The sequence below is a fragment of the Sciurus vulgaris genome (assembly GCF_902686455.1).
Source record: "Sciurus vulgaris genome assembly, chromosome: 8".
NCBI classification, from domain to species: domain Eukaryota; kingdom Metazoa; phylum Chordata; class Mammalia; order Rodentia; family Sciuridae; genus Sciurus; species Sciurus vulgaris.
Genome location: NC_136468.1, coordinates 120,452,615 through 120,469,314, shown reverse-complemented (window position 1 = coordinate 120,469,314; position 16,700 = coordinate 120,452,615). Strand labels below are relative to the sequence as shown.

General features: G+C 43.1%; 1 protein-coding gene across 1 annotated transcript in view; it reads right to left on the bottom strand.

Moving 5' to 3' along the window:
- Positions 1-11,936, bottom strand: part of LOC306667255 (immunoglobulin lambda-1 light chain-like) — a 759,848-nt gene extending 747,912 nt beyond the window's left edge. Inside the window, exon 1 of the mRNA XM_079149747.1 lies at positions 11,867-11,936. Within this exon, the coding sequence (XP_079005873.1) occupies positions 11,867-11,912 (46 nt within the window). The 5' untranslated portion in view covers positions 11,913-11,936. The remainder of the gene's footprint in view (positions 1-11,866) is intronic.
- Positions 11,937-16,700: the final 4,764 nt, after the last annotated feature.

The following is a 16,700-nucleotide window of genomic DNA, read 5'->3' as shown; positions in this document are numbered from 1 at the left end:
CACATAGAACCAATAACCTGATTCTTGCCAGAGTTGTCAAAAACATGCATGGTACTTCTTAATGAGTGTTGCCATGAAAACTGTATAACTATATGTAGAAGAATGAAACTACACCCTAACCTCTCATCCTACACAAAAGTCAACTCAAAGTGAATCAAATATCCAGGCATTAGACCAGAAACACTCCAACTCCTAGAAGAATCATAGGGAAACCATTTGAAATCTTAATAGATGTCAAACACCATCCAGCACTTCCCATGAATTGAGTCGATATAAGCTCTCTTAATATCTGAATGATGATTCTGTTAACAGAATACAGGGGGACAGATTGTGTCAAGCTGGTAAAGTTTTTCTTCTGCAATTGTCACCCTCATCTTGATAGTGTGGGTACTTTACTCTAGTGCAAGAAAACCAAAGGGGAAAATTAAAAAACAGAAAATATTTGGAGTGGGTCATTTGGACATTGGGCAAAACATCCTGTGACTGTTTTGTAAGTTTCATCCAGCATGCACACATATGCATATATACAAGTTCTACATATGCACTTGTACACATACATGTGCACACTCAAAGGCACACAGGTAGAGGCATGCCATAATCTGTGTACTGGTCAATGGAAGGTCCATCCTAACAACTGTCCTGCTTTGTGGGTTTTCTGTGGCAGGTACCTGGCCCTGGTCATCAGTAACACCAAGAGGGTGTATCCCAGCAGAACTAAAGCCAACTTCTTTGTATTGTACCCACTGTATGATGAATATCATCAATTCTCTCATTTCTCTACCTGCTTATCCTTGTCAATACTGTCTGTGAGAACCAAGGGCTGGCAGCATGTTCTTAGCTCTATAAGAACTAGAAACATGATCAGCAAGGTTTATGAATTTTTTGTCTTTCCTCTCCTGAATTGGGCCAAGGAGTGGATGGTCACACCTTACAGAAACCCAGCAACCATGATTGTAGGACAAAAGAATCCCGCTGATTGTACTTCTACTCTGGCCATCACTTTAATTCTCACACTCGGTGCTGGAAAACAGCTCCTCAGTCTGTCCTCAGCCCTAAAGCCTCCCTTGATCCTCATGACCCCTGCAGAGCCTGGCTAGAGAGTTGTGAGTAGAGGGGAGTCTTTCCTGAGGCTGGATTATCTGAGACAGACTTGCTTATGATTTTGTCACAAGTCATTCTGGTGTTGGAAGAGAGTGACTCTTACAGGGAAGGTGTTTATGTATCATCCCACCTGCTACCATTTGCATATGAGTAGTTTCAAAATACTCACATGTAAGACAATGCAATAAAGAGAATTATGGGGTTCTCAGAGTCTTAAAACAATCAGTGATTAATACTCTCTTAGGGATTAACTTAGTGGTAACTGAAGAGGTAGGGTATGACTGGAGGAAGTGGAAATTGGAGGCATAGATTTGGGGTATATATTTGTGTCTGGTGAGTAGAGTCCCTCTTTCTGCTTCCTGATCATCATGGGAGCTGTTTCCCTCTGCCACACTATTTTCATCAGATTTTCAGCCCCACCTGGAGACCCAAGGTGTGGAGCCAGCCACTTATGGACTGAGACCTCTGAAACTATAAGCTCTGCTGAAGTAAACCATCCCAATTCTGCTTTTTGGGTCTTGTAGTCAGAGCAGCAAAATAGTTGTCTAAAACACCATCTGTGTGTGTCAGTGTGAGATGAGTACCATGTTGTCCCATGACTAACAGGAACAGCCTCATCCTTGGTTTGGCTCTGTTGACAGACAGGGTGGCTATGGTTCCCTAGATGGAGCATACATGTCTCTCAGGGATATCTGAGGGCTGCTTACTATCTATGTACACAATTTAAGCAGGAATCTGACCTGGCATATGCTGATCCTAAACTGTGTATTCTTTTGGCAGTGCATCAACAGTGCAGGGGGTGCCCTGAGGATGAAGGACACTGTCTGATCAGCCTCATTTAGTCTGTGTTAGGGCTTGGCATATTGTTCGAAGTAGACTCAACCCAGGGTACTTTGAGTGCCAAGCCCAGTGATAGTACAGAGGCAGGTCTTTAATAAAAGAGTGACAAGATGAAGACGAGAGGCGTCCATGTCATAAGAGAGAAGTCCCAGAACACTGTTTTGAAATCTACAGCACAGCTGGGCTCCCCAAGGTCTCTCTCAGGTCCTTTGGGACAGAAAGTGTTTGGTTGTTATGAAAATGATTTCTTCACTGAGTGTTCATGGTTTACATTCAACCCAGATATGGGGTCATACAGGAGACTAAAGAGAAGGGTAGAGCCTCAACTTCCTCCAACTGCTCTAGGCAGATAATCAGTCGTATGCCCCAAGGCCACTCATGACAATAACCTTCCAGAATTTAACCTGTGTCCATCTTCCTATTACTGTTGGGCTATAGTGTGTCCTGGGTGCAGTTCAGCAAGGCTATTGGCCTCCCAGGATCCTGGATCCTGGCCATGGAATGAGCTGGAACCTGCAAAGAGACCGTTGAGAACAGCTGACAGCAGAAAGTGGATTACTGATCCATGATCCATGCCTTTCCCCTCCTTCTCCTCTCTGAGACTCCAGATGAAGTTTGGTACTACTCTGGTCATTTCATTGGAATATGGTACTAGGCCATTAGCATTGTTGCTCAATCATTTCAAGCAACATATTATATTTGATAACCATCTGAATGTGTGCAGCACTTACCACAACTTTCAATCTCATTTCCACATGGTATTTTCTCTTTTCTATGTCAGGTTCATTCCACAGTAGACTAGAAACCGGCATCAGGAATTTATTCTTACTTTTTCTTTTGGCAAAATAATTTACATAATCTTGTTAATACTCCCAGATGCTAGAACTGCATGAGAAAAATTCTTCAAGACCTGTGGTCTCTTTGAAGTTTGTTGGGATCACAAATATATATGGATGATCTCTAGAGTGTGAGTGGATAATGATGCCCCAAGAAAACAGGATCCTTTCAGTTCACAAAAATTAGGCCCATGGTCATACCTGAGGCCCTGAGGCAAGTGAGATTCCAGAGCACTCTGCAGGGTCTTCTCAAGGAGGTTGTGCATGCTCCATCCAAGAAAGGGGCCCAAGTGTCCCCACCCCAACATATTACTAAACATGGTTAAAGATCCTTAAGTTGTGATGTGACTGAACATGGGAGCAGAGGCCAGGAATGAGTTGGAAGGCATCTCTGCAAGTTCCCAAGGTTGAGGGGTAATACCTGGGAGAACTTATGGACAGTGATCAACAGTGCCGTAAGAGGAGGCAGGAACCCCATGCAGTTATACTAGAGGAAGAACACAAGCCCTGGAAGCCCCACATTCTCACACTGAGCTTCCTTCTGGGGTACCTGGACCCTCAGCTTGGTCTCCTGAGTGATTTTCAGCCCTACACGACCTACTCAGGCTGATACCTTGGGCTAACTTTCTCCACTAACTTTTTTAGGTGAGTCCTGTACTGTGTGTTGGTTTCTTTAAATGTCCCAGAGAGACACAAAGAGTCCTGAGACCATGGCTACAGTAGCCCCAGGCATAGGATGGACTGTCCTGACATTCAATTCAGTGCCTGACACTTGATCACCTGTCATAAAACTCCCATGATGGCCTCTCTCTTTGTCTCTCCTGGGCAGCTCTAGCCTCTGATGAGGAAGTACCACTGCCTCCATCAGGATGTGGAGAAGACCAGGGACAGGCTCTTCACTGTAGGTGACACCAAAAGCCTCTATTATTTGCAGTAATATGCACACAAATTCCACTTCCCTCTGTGAGACTAGTACCCTGTGAAGCACAGCACAGAAAGGCAGCATTTGTTCTGTACAGGGAGGAAGGCTGGTGTAGATCTTGTACCTGAGTCTCTGTATCTGAGCCATGGCTTTGATAGGAAAATGGAGCTTATAAAATAAGCTTGTGGAAAGTATTAAGGTCCAGATAAACTTTGTGACACCCTTCAGGAATGTTTGCTGACTTCACATATACATAGGAATTAAGATTGATGCTTTACCCTTCCCCTATAGCAGTATTAGAAGTATAATTGGAACACCTGCTGCTTGACACCACAGCCCAACCCAGTTTACATCACCATCACCATCTTCCTCCTCCTCCTCCTTATTATCACTTCTCCATCACCCACGTTTGCAGTGCATGGTGGAGGACTTCCATATCAACCCAGTGTACCTTTTCTTTCAAACTGGGAACTTCTTCTATTCTCTGTGTGGGAAGCCTGCTCCCACCACCCAGAAAACCACCTGTTTGCTGATTCACTTTCCACATTTCCCCAGAGGAAGGAATGAACTCCAAGGATGGTCCAACTCAGTGAAATCCAGTCTGAACCTCTTTTCAATTAGTGAGACCCTTTCTGTTTTTATATAATTTAATTGGAAAAAAAAATTAAAGATCCACACAAGTTTTCCCATTTCACAGGAGGCCCAGGGAGACTCAATTGCAGGACATCAGAGAACAATGTTATATTGAGGAAACGACCCAGGTATCCTATATTTAGGTCTTGTCTCTTTGTAGCAGTTTGTCCAGGACACTTGGGGAAGGTGAGGGCATGAAGACCTGGCTCAGAGGCACAGCTTGTATCCCACACAGCTCAGTGCCCACGCTTCCATGGCCTGACCATCACCAGGGGCCCGCTTAGCCTGCAGGTGATGGTGTCCATGAGGCTGTGCCCAGATTAGAGCTGGCAATCATAGAGAGTGAGCAGGCCACTGTGCAGAGCCAGTCTGACTCTGACTGATTCTCTCTGTACTCTTGCCTGCTCCCCTCTTTCCTGAATAGTGGGTTGAAGGTTTCTCATGGTCACCTCTACAGGGGAACCTAATTCTTACAAGAACACAGGATAAGTAGTTTCAAGAGAATGAAGTGTGACTTTTAAATGCCACCTCCGCAGTCTCCCCTGCTTTGAGATCAGAGTCAGGACCAGGCCCAGGGTCCTGTGGGAATGAGTCTGGTTATATGGCCTTCGCTAGTCACCTGTGTAGAGGGAGCAGCAAAGGATTCCAGGGCATGCTGGAGATGCCTTAGAGCTCTTCCTCCTGAGCCCATAGCTGGGCAGAGTCTGGTGCTCAAAACAGAAATTGGAACTCAAGGGGCATGCAAGCTGTGCCTCCCAGACAGGTCTTCACACCCTGCCCCTGATCCAGGGCACTGAAGTTGGTGCAGCTCTTGATGGCTCCAGAGTAATTTAGAGGGGCCAGCCAAGTGGAAAAGGGGTTGGAGTGGGAAGCTCTTTCAGGCCCTATTTCCAACAGCGCTGATTCCCCTCACTAGGAGGAGGCCGTTGTCCTATTCACTGCAGCTTCATGGCTTGTCCATAAGGAGCCCATGACTCTGGCACCAGCATGCTGGGTACTGAGGTACAGTCTGCTTTATTGGGCTACACTGGTTCTGTAGAGGACCTGACCTTTGAGGAGGACAGTAAGAGGACGGATGTTTCTCTGAGGAATACTGAGGAAAGCAACCTCAAATATCAGATTCTTCATTTGAAATGATCACTGCTTTTTAAAATATTTTCTCTGTTCTTGTGAAATTTAGGATTTATACAGGCATAGATGAATTATTCCATTTTTTAAATTTTCTGTGTTCTAATAAGTTGTACATGACAGTAGAATGCATTTATACATTTTGATAGATCATAAACAAATAGAGTGCAGCCTCCTACCTTCTTGATCATTGATACTGCTGATCACATAGGTCATGCAGTCACAACATGAGATAATGTCTGTTTCACTCTACTATCGTTCTTTCCCTCATACTCCTTCCTCTCCCTTAACTTCTCTCTACCTAATATAAAGTAACTCTGTTCTTCTCCATACCACCACCCTTTTTGTGAATTAGCTTCTATATATCAGACAAAACATTCAGCCTTTGGCTTTTTGGGTTTGGCTTATTTCACTTAGCATGATATTCTCTAACTCCCTCCATTTACCAGCAAATGCCAGAATTTCATTCTTCTTTAAAGCTGAGTAATATTTTCTTTAAATGACATTTTATTTATTCATTCATCTGTTGAACAGCATCTAGGTTGGTTCCTTATTTTAGCTATTGTGAATTGAACAACTATAAACATGGATGTATGTGTCACTATAGCATGTTGATTTTAAGTTTTTTGTGCATAAACTGAGGCATGGAATAACTGGGTCAAATGAAGTTTCAATTCCAAGTTTTCTGAGGAATCTCTGTACTGCTTTCCATTATGGTGGCACCAATTTGCATTACCACAAACAATGTATGAGTGTACCTTTTCCCGCATATTCTTGCAACATTTATTGTTGTTTGTATTCTTGATAGTTGCCATTCTGATTGGAGTGAGATGAAATCTTTAATTGCTATAGATGGTGAACTTCTTTTATATATTTGTTGATCAATTGTGTATCTTCTTCTGTGAAGTGTCTGTTCAGATCCTTAGCCCATTTTTTATTTAGTTTTTTAAATTTTTTTTATTTTTTATTTTTAACAGACTGCATATTGATTCATTGTACACAAATGGGGTACAACTTTTTGTTTCTATGGCTGTACACAATGTAGATTGACACCATTTGTGTAATCAGGCATATATATATAGGGTAATAATTTCCTTTTCAGGTTACTATCTTTCCTTCACCCAACCCTCCCTTCTCATTTCCTTTTACACAATCCAGAGGGCTCCATTCTTTTCTTACCCTCCTCCAACACCCCCATTATGTATCATCATCCACTTATCAAAAAAAAACATTTGGCCTTTGGTTTTTTGCAATTGGCTTATTTCACTTAGCATGATATTCTCCAACTCCATTCATTTACCAGAAAATGCCATAATTTTATTCTTCTTTATGGTTGAGTAGTATTCCATTGTGTATATATACCACAGTTTGTTTATCCATGTTAATTGAAGGGTGTCTAGGTTGGTCCCACAATCTAGCTACTGTGCATTGAGCTGCTATAAACATTGATGTGTCTGCATCATTGAAGTATACTGATTTTAAGTCCTTTGGGTATAAACCAAGGAGAGGGATAGCTGGGTCAAATGGAAGGTCCATTCCAAGTTTTCTGAGAAGTCTCTTTCTGCTTTCCAGAGTGGCTGCACCAATTTTTAATTCCACTAGCAATGTATGAGTGTGCCTTTTTCCTCACATCCATGCCAACACTTATTATTGCTTGTGGTTTTTGATAATAGCCATTATAATTGGAGTTAGATGATAGCTTAGTGTGGTTTTGATTTGCAATTCTCTAATTACTAGAGATGATGAGAACGTTTTCATATATTTGTTGATTGTCCGTCTATCTTCATCTGTGAAGTATCTGCCCTGTTTCTTAGCTAATTTATTGATTGGGTTCTTTATATTTTTGGTGTAAAGTATTCAAGGTTATTATAAATTATGGAGATTAGTGCTCTATCTGAAGTATGTGTGGAAATGATTTTCTCCCACCCTGTAGGCTCTCTTTTCACATTGCTGATTGTTTCTTTTGCTGAGAAAAAGGTTTTTGGTTTGAATTCAACCCATTTAATGATTCTTGGTTTGATGTCTTTTGCTTTGGGAGTCTTGTTAAGGAACTCTGGTCCTAAGCCAACATAATGAAAATTTGAGGCTATATGTTCCTCTATTTGGTGAAGGGTCTCAGGTCTAATTCCTAAATCCATGATCAATTTTGAGTTGAGTTTTGTGCAGGGTGAGAGGTAGGTGTTTAATTTCATTTTACTGCATATGGATTTCCAGTTTTCCCAGCACCATTTTTTGAAGAGGCTATCTTTTCTCCATTGCATGTTTTTGGCACCTTTGTCTAATATGAGACAACTGTACTTATGTGGGTTTGTCTCTGTGACTTCTACTCTTTACCATTGGTATACCTATCTATTTTGGTGGCAATACCATGCTGTTTTTATTACTATTGCTCTATAGCAGAGTTTAAAGTCTGGATTGTGAAACCTCCTGCATCACTCCTCCTCTCAGGATTGCTTTGGCTATTCTTGTTCTTTTATGCTTCCAGATGAATTTCATGATTGCTTTCTCTATTCTATGAGGAATGTCACTGGGATTTTAATTGAAATTGTGTTAAATCTGAATAGTGCCTTTGGAAATCAGTTATTTTTACAATATTAATTCTGCCTATCCAAGAATGTAGGAGATCTTTCCATCTTCTAGGGTTTTCTTTAATTTCTTTCTTTAGTGTTCTGTAGTTTTCATTGCAGAGATCTTTCACATCTTCTGTTAGATTGATTTCCAAGTATTTTATTTCAAATGTAATTTATAACATAAATACACTTAAGGTTAAAAATCATATGATTATTTTAATAGATGCTGAGAAATTGTTTGTAAAAATCCAGCACCCCTTCATGCTCAAAACACTAGAAAAAATAGGGATAGTAGAAATATGCCTCAACATTGTAAAGGCTATCTATGCTAAGCCCTCGGCCAACATCATTCTTAATGGAAAAAAACTGAACGCGTTCTCTTTAAAAACTGGAACAAGTCAATGATGGTCTCTTTCACCACTTATTTTCAACATCGTCCTTGAAACACTAGCCAGAGCAATTAGACAGACCAAAGAAATTTAAGGGATACAAATAGGAAAGTAAGACCTCAAGCTATCACTGTTTGCTGATGACATGATTCTATATTTAGAAAATCCAACAATATGCCACCAGAAAACTTCTAGAACTAACAAATGAATTCAGCAGTGTAGCAGGATATAAAGTCAACACTCATAAATCCAATGCATTTCTATTCATAAATGATGGATCTTCTGAAGGAGAAATTAGTAAAACTACTCCTTTCATAATATCCTCAAAATAAAATAAAATACTTGGGAATCAATCTAGCTCATTTATTGATTGAGTTATTTGTTTTTTCAAGGTTAAGTGTTTGCGTTCTTTATATATGCTAGAGAATAATGCTTTATCTGAGGTGCATGTGGTAAAGATTTTCTCCCAATCTGTGGGCTCTCTCTTTATACACTCAGATTTGATGTAGAAATGGGTGTCATATTTTTTCTTTGATACACTCAATCATCATGCTTACATGAGTAATGGGGAGCGTTCAGGGTTCAATTCCCACTGGATGATGACAGACCTTATGTGTTGTAGGAGGTTTGTGTGAAGTTGGTCAGCAGGAGGCATCCAAGATGATCTCATGTTTCATCAGAAGCTGGAATGGATTTGGGGCTTCCTGTAGGGGTTTTTGGACTGTTTGTGGAGCCGGTGGTTTGGTTTCATGGATCTCAGGTCAGTCCCCTGGGAGGCTGACCTACACAGTGGTGTTTGCTATGCTGCCAAAATGGCTTCCGTGAAGCTGATGGGGTCAGATGCTTCTGGCTATGTACATGGTTCTGGTCTAGGCAGGGACTGACATGGAGTAGAGGGAAAACTCTGGGCTTACAGAAGGGAGTCTTGGAGTAGGGGACAGAGGGAGGGGAGATCATGGATGAAAGGTAGGCATGATGAGAGGGGGTGCTGCATTGGGAAAGAGGAGACTAAAGACAGTGCTCAGAAGGAACTGAAGCAGGAATAGTCAGGTTTCCTTCCTGCTGGACCTCGGGGGACCTGGGCCATCAAGGATACTCCCTAAACTGGAACCTGCCAAGGACACCACTGGGGAACTTTCACATGTTCATTTCTATCCTAGTGAAGAGGAGTCCTATAGACAGGGATGCTTGACCCAGCACCTATCTACTCTGCATATGGAGACATATGTTTACATTCATGGCCTGTGAAGGAAGGAAATAAGTAACCCTTGGAGGGGTGGGCTGGCTGCAAATAAAATTCTGAAAATTAATACCAAGCTATAAAGTAAAAGACAAAAACTATTTTTTAAATTGGGGTTTTTATGGGTGGACACGACCTGGTAGTTTTGATCCTAACAAAGGTAAAAAGCCTTGTAAAAGGTAAAATGAAAGTTTTAATTATAATGAAACACACCAAATGAATTTATTGTGGGGAGGGATTAAGAAACAAGACATTGGCAGTATCTTATATTTGACAAAAGTACTACAATTATGTAAGATGTTAGCAGGGGGAAATGGGTCAAATATATATATATATTTATATATATATATATATATATATATATATATATATATATATATATATATATATAAACTGTGATATCTCTGTGAATCTTTGTAAACCTGAAATCATTCCAAAAGCAAAATTTAATTTTTTTCATAAAAATATTACTAAACACACAAAATAGAGAGTATTTGTGGAAATTGGCCTTATTGGGACTTTAAACTTATGCAGTAATTCTTTCTCCTCCAGGCAGTTGGCACCACAAGGCTAGATGGGGCACAGGTAACTCTATCTACCTCCAGGAAGTTGCTTTGACTCTAGGGCTGCCTGAACCAATAAATTCTGCAGTACCACACAATTCTCTGTGAGCAGGACATTTGTCAAGGCAACAGCACAGTCTAAGATCTGTGAGATTACACAGAGAGTTCTCCCAGGGGCAGACTTCTTTTTAGAGATGGCTGAGATGGGCCCACAGTTCATTAGTGGCTTCCAACTGTGTGTGTCTGCTTTCCTCAGGGAATGTCACCTGCTCCCCTCTCTAGTCTTCACTGTCATCCTGCAGGGAGTGTTTCTTGGCACTGAGGACTGAATCCACTAGTGTCAGTTTCACTGTTGGACCCAGGACATTTATGCTCAGGAGTTTGCATATATCAACTGTAATCTATGCTTTGAACATTCCTGAAAACAGATTTCTCAGGTAAACAACTGGGTTAACTGAAGAAATATTTATGGCCTGGGCAAACAGCAAGCTTATCAAATAAAATTTTGCTAATCTACTCCCACAGCAAGAACCCCCATACCTAGTGTGACCAATCCTACCCAGTACAATGCTGGTTACATGAATTCTCATTAAACATCTTCCTTGACAGGCTTGTCTTAGACCTCCCCAGGACACATCCTCCAACTCTAGAACTATCCCCTGTCCTCCTTCTTCTTAACCGTGCCACAGTGAAATTCTGCTTAATAACAAGACTCAATTTTGTATGAGTGATGCCTTGCTGTGGTCTTTGGCAGTTGGCAGTTCAAGTCAATAAAATCACTTGCTCAGGTTCCAATGGAATCAACTGATCCTGGAGAGGTACAGGAACCTTCCCCTTTTCTCTCAGGAAAGTGGGGGTAGGGGAGGAAGTAGACATCCTCCACTCTACCTGGCAAAATTTCTGCTGTCAGGGTGACTACCATGGGTACCAGGCTGGCGGTAAGTTTTTGTCTCACTTCCCTGTCTGCCTGTGTCACTGTGAGCATCATTTCCATGCCACACCTGACAGTAATAGTCAGCCTCATCTTCAGCCTGGGCCCCACTGATGGTCAAGGTGGCTGTGTTCCCAGAGTTGGAGCCAGAGAATCGGTCAGGGATCCCAGAGGGCCGGTAGCTATTATCATGGATGACCAGCAGAGGGGCCGGTTGTGGCTTCTGCTGGTATCAGTGTACATAATTACTTCCAATATCATCACCTTCACAGGTGATTTTGACTGTCTGTCCTGGGGTCACTGATACTGAGGGTGACTGAGTCAGCACATAGGCTACAGAGCCTGTAAGGGAATAAAAGGAGAGAGGAGGGATAATGGTGAAGGAAACTTCCGATGAGCTCCCTGCTTCCCTCTGACCTGAAAGAGCTTCAGGAAATCTGTGGGTCCAAGGGCATGCCCTGGCATCAAAATCAGCCATAGTGACTCATGAACCTGACTGGGGAATGGAGATTTGAATCCATGACCAAACCCCTCCCCTTCACTCCTCAGGCTCACACAAAACAGAGAGCACAGTTTTGGAATTTTAGCCCAACATCATTCTGCAGCATGTTCCTGAGCATCCTGGCCACCACAGATAAAGACATGCTGGGTTCAGAATTATGGCCAGGTTTTTAAACTGGAAACTTGGGTGGGCAGTTATATTAAGAAAGCACCTGTGCAATGAGCCAGGAGGCTGAGGAGAAGGGCCATCCAGGTCATGGTGTCCTGTGGCTGCTTCTTGAGTCCCAGGCTGGTGTGTGTTCCCCACAGAGGTTTCTTATTTTCTTGTTGGGGAGAGCTGCCTATTATGCAAATCAACCCAGGTCAGGGCTGCTACTGGAGGAAGCATTGGTGTGCTCAGAGGAGGGCTCAAACCAGGGACACTGGGAGGGGAGAAGCCACCCTGAAGAAATACCCTCAGCCCACAGAACTCTCCTTAACTTGCTGGTCCCAATTGCTAGATCCTGTCTCCATCCCAGGCTATTTTCTAGCCTTGAATATGGACTGGCATGGTTATTAAAAGATGAGTCTGTCTTTGTAATCTGAATTAACTATATGGTTGAATATAGGAGGTTTTGCCAAGTATTGGATTCTTTCCCAGATACACCTCCTACACTGTGTGGACCAATCAAATTCCTCAGAGTATTTCTGGTATCTTAAAGATCCAGTGAGGTGCTATACCTCTCTATCCCTTGTGTGAATGCTTCATGCAGATCTTGGATGCTGTGCCTCTTATCTCCAGCATGTTCTGGGCAAGTTCACCACCTATGCTGCAAGTCTGACTGACAGTTACAGAGCTTCAGCATGAATTTTGACCTGAGGAATCCTGGACCTATGCCATATCAACAGAGTCATTCTACAAAGGTCAGATCTGAAAGACACAGACATCAAAGAATATGTACATCAATGTTAAGTGACAATACTGGAGAAAAATCCAGTGTTTCTTCAGTGTTTCCTCCAGGTCTCATTCCATAGTCACTAATCCTCCTGCATGTGAAATCTCCCTGCCAGGGTGAGATCTGGTATTTGGGAAATACTTGACAGATCCAGAGATTGGCTCAATGAGATCAGGTGGGTTTGGGAAAAGGAGGTTTCAGGAAAAGCAGGAAGATTTCCTGTGTAAATACCTAACAAAGAGGAAAATTCTTCAGGAGCTAGATGTGAGAGAAATGGAGACCATGAATTTGTACTTGTTTGAAACACGATTTTGTCCCAAAATGACATCTTTTCCTCTAGATCTCATGTTGTTGTCAACAACCCTGTTGCATATTAGAATCCTGAAGCCCATGCTGAGCTCATACCTAAGTGGCTTTTTTAGGTGTTTCTCCACTGCCCCCTGTTGGCCACTCCACACTGGCTGCTGCATGTTCAGGGCATTCTTGGTCCAAGTGTACATTCAGACAGAACCTGCCTCTCAGGCCCAGGATTTCTTGAACTTTGGCCAGGGAAAGAATTTCATCTTCTTCCTTTGGATGTGATCTGTCTCATTACCAGGAAAGATAGGCTCAGATTACACAGGAAAATATGAACAGGTACATTTGGAAGAGGAGATTCAGAATCCATCTGAGTTATCTCTATATATTTCTCTAGGGTGGTAAATATCATGGAAATGGTTCCAGGGCCTGGTGCTGGGTGACATCAGACTCAGGAACTGGAAATGCAGAAGGATCATAATACGCCCTTTTTTCTAGGAGTTTTCATTCTCTGGTTGGGTCTGTGCTTTGGATACACCTAGTTTTCAGCCTAGTAAACTGTCCTACCTACCAGAGTCTTGTGCATTGTCCCTCTGTTTTTATTCTAAATCCAGACACTAAATCCAGTGTGGACCGTGCAGTACGATGCACAACCATGGCATGGAGTACTCGGTTGAATGCAGTCCTTGTCAATGCAAATCTATGCTTGTAAGGGAGTGAAATATTTTGTTTTTTGCATCCTCTTAAATATGAGTATGATGGCTGGAGCCACAAGAGGCATCCTGGGGCATATGTCAACAAGAAAATATGTAAGGTTAAGATGGTAAAGGATTGTGGGACTTTGAAAATGACCCCAGATTCCACAATGAATTGGTGAGTACTGAAAAACAGGAAATATTGTGCCTCGGACTTTTTTTGGTAAAAACAAAATAAGCCTCTGTCTGCTCATGAGTCTGTTTTCTTGCATGTATTCTTGGTTTTATAAAATATCCAGGACACACTAGGGAAATAATGAGCACAAATATATGAATTAACTAAAACAATGTTAGTGAAAGTACCATGCAGGCATTATGACATGCAGATAATTAATACCCTGCTAATAGGTAGCAACAGGAAGGCTGGGATATAAGCTGAGGCTGGGACTCTCCCTGCAGGTGTGTCTCTGGCGCTGCCATCAGGACTGGTGAGACACAAATCACAGCACATATGTGCAGAGAGTGAAGTCCATGAAGTGTGGGAAAGTTTGGGTGTGGGATGAGGGGAGAAGAAAGTGGCAATATGAGGGGACCAGAGCTGTAATCTGTTTGATCCAACATAATATTATCTCCTAAGGAGGATTGTGATGGCAGGACCAATGCACAATCAGAACAGTCGATGAAGAAATTTCCAGGTATTAAACCAGTTCCATGGCATCTGGGTAGCACATTATGATCCTCGAGCACAGGGAGCAAGAAATGCAGCACAGTGAGTTCCTCGAGTCACTGCCTTGCTTACCTGGGACTTGGTAAACTCAGAGGGTGGTTGCTGATTCTCCTCTACACTGTACCTACCATACATCTGGGTGGAAACTTAGGTTACAGCCTGTGCCTCCTGTCCTGGAACAGGTGTTGATATCTTCTACTGCCTGGTGAGTGACACAGCAATGTTTTCCTTGACAAGCTACAGATTCTCTGACCTAGTGGCAAAGAATATGGGGATTGTACTTCATAGGAAATAAAACTGCTGAGAAAGGGAGTAACTATTGCCTGGTCACCCTGGGAGGAAGTGAGAAGAGCAGAAGTTTGGAGTCCCAATAAATAACTCTTCTAGATGTACAAGTGTCATCCCATGCTTGGCAAAGGGGTGGAATAATCCCCAACCAAAAGTTATGTATCCTGACACAGGGCTTCTTCCTGTGACTGATCCAGTTCCTGGAAGGGTCATTTCCACCCTTGGGCATAGGCAGGCTATTGGAAGGGTGTCCAGCTCCCTGTATCATTCCCAAAGACCAAATTTTCAGATTAGAAACAACAACAGCAGTCATTTCATGGATATTTAAGCCATATATTTTCTTGAATTATCACTTAGACCCTATAGATTGGTTCACAAATATCATCTATTGGAGGCTCAGGGCCTATTAGTAAAATAGTAAATCTAATTTCACTGGCAGTTTGTGCAGTAAATCACATGTGCTTTGTTTTTTCCTGTGTTGTCCAGCACTTCCACAAAGTAGACATCAGTTTATATGCAAGTCTGGAAGGTGTATTTAGAAGATTTTTATTTTGCTTTTTAAAAAATGTCTATAATGGGATAACTACATGATCTGAATGACCAGAAGGTAAACTTTCTAATACCATTTGTTAGGCTGTATGAAGAATCCAGCCTGGAAAGATATTATTAGGGGGATTCTAGAACATCAGCCATGGCCCCCTTTTCCCTCCCAGGAGAAGTCCGTGTTACTACTTTTAAATAAAATCTGCTTAACCTATGCTTGCCAACACCCGAGGAAGCAGACTGTCACTGGTAAACTGCATCATCAGCCCCAATGTGAAAGGTCTGTGTTGGTGGGGTAACCCTGAAGCCCAGGATCTGCAGGGGACCCAGTTACTGGCAGCTCCCAGGGCATCATCAAGGCTTCACACCTTTGAAGAAAATCTTCTAGTGCAGGCCATATAGCCCATCTCGTAGAGTGCCTGCCTCTCATGCTGGAGGCCCGGGTTCAAGTCCCCAGCACTGTGGGATTGTGGAAATAACAAACAAAAGAAGAAAATCTTCTAAACTTTCAACAGTATTCATGAGTCAGGTTTTGGAATTCCTTATCCTGTCCACTATACTAAGCGCAGAATATCTATCGGTGATGAAAGAAGCCTTGAGAGGTCAGTCCTCCACTAGTGCCAATGGAACTAAAAAGTCCGTAAGGAGGTCCTGTCTTTATGAAGTTTAAGAACGCAGAGATTTTGGGAGCTACAAAAAGCACCGAGTGGACAGAAAATCACTGAAATTGCTTCCACACATTTTAAAGCTCAATGATGCTGTAAGTGGAACAGGTGCCACTTCATTAGTCCAGCGGTCAGATTCTATAGGGACATACCATGTGCATCCGACTCACCTAGAGAACTCTCAGAAATACAGGGCTCCTCACTCCCCTCGGCGGGGCCTTGGGGATTATATTTTTTAAAAAGCTTCCCCGCTGAGAACTGTGTGGACTCAGGACACCGGGGCCTGCCCTGAGGAGGAGGAGAGGAGCGTGGCCACTTGGATTCGGAGAGACTGCGCCAGAGCTGCAGGCGGTTGCCAGAGGAGAAGCCGCGCGGCGAGCTGTTTGGAATCAGAACGACGCTTCTGAACACCGGGGCCTGCCCTGAGGACAAGGAGGAAGAGGAGCAGCCGCTTGGATTCGGGTGACTATACGGGAACTACAGGCGGTTGCCAGAGAAGGGGCTGCGTGGCGAGCTGTTTGGACCCTGACCACTTCTGAACCCCGGGGCCTGCCCGGAGGAGTAGGAGAAGGAGGAGAAGGAGCGCGGCGGGTCCTTTGGACTCGCAGTGACTGCATTAGCGCTCCAGGCGGCTGCTCAGAGGAGAAGGCGAGTGGTGAGTTGTTTGGTCTTAAAGTGACAGCTCCTGAACACAGGGGGGCTGCCTGGAGGAGAAGCGTGGTGGGACGCTTGATCTTGAGGGACCACACCAGAGCTCCGGGCGGTTGCCCAGAGGAACCGTGCAGCGGGTCATGTGGATTCAGAGCCACTCAGAGGGACTGCTCCTGAACACCCGGGGGGTTATCTGGAGAAGGAGGAGGAACGGGCAGGGTCACTTCGACTCGGAGTGATTGATT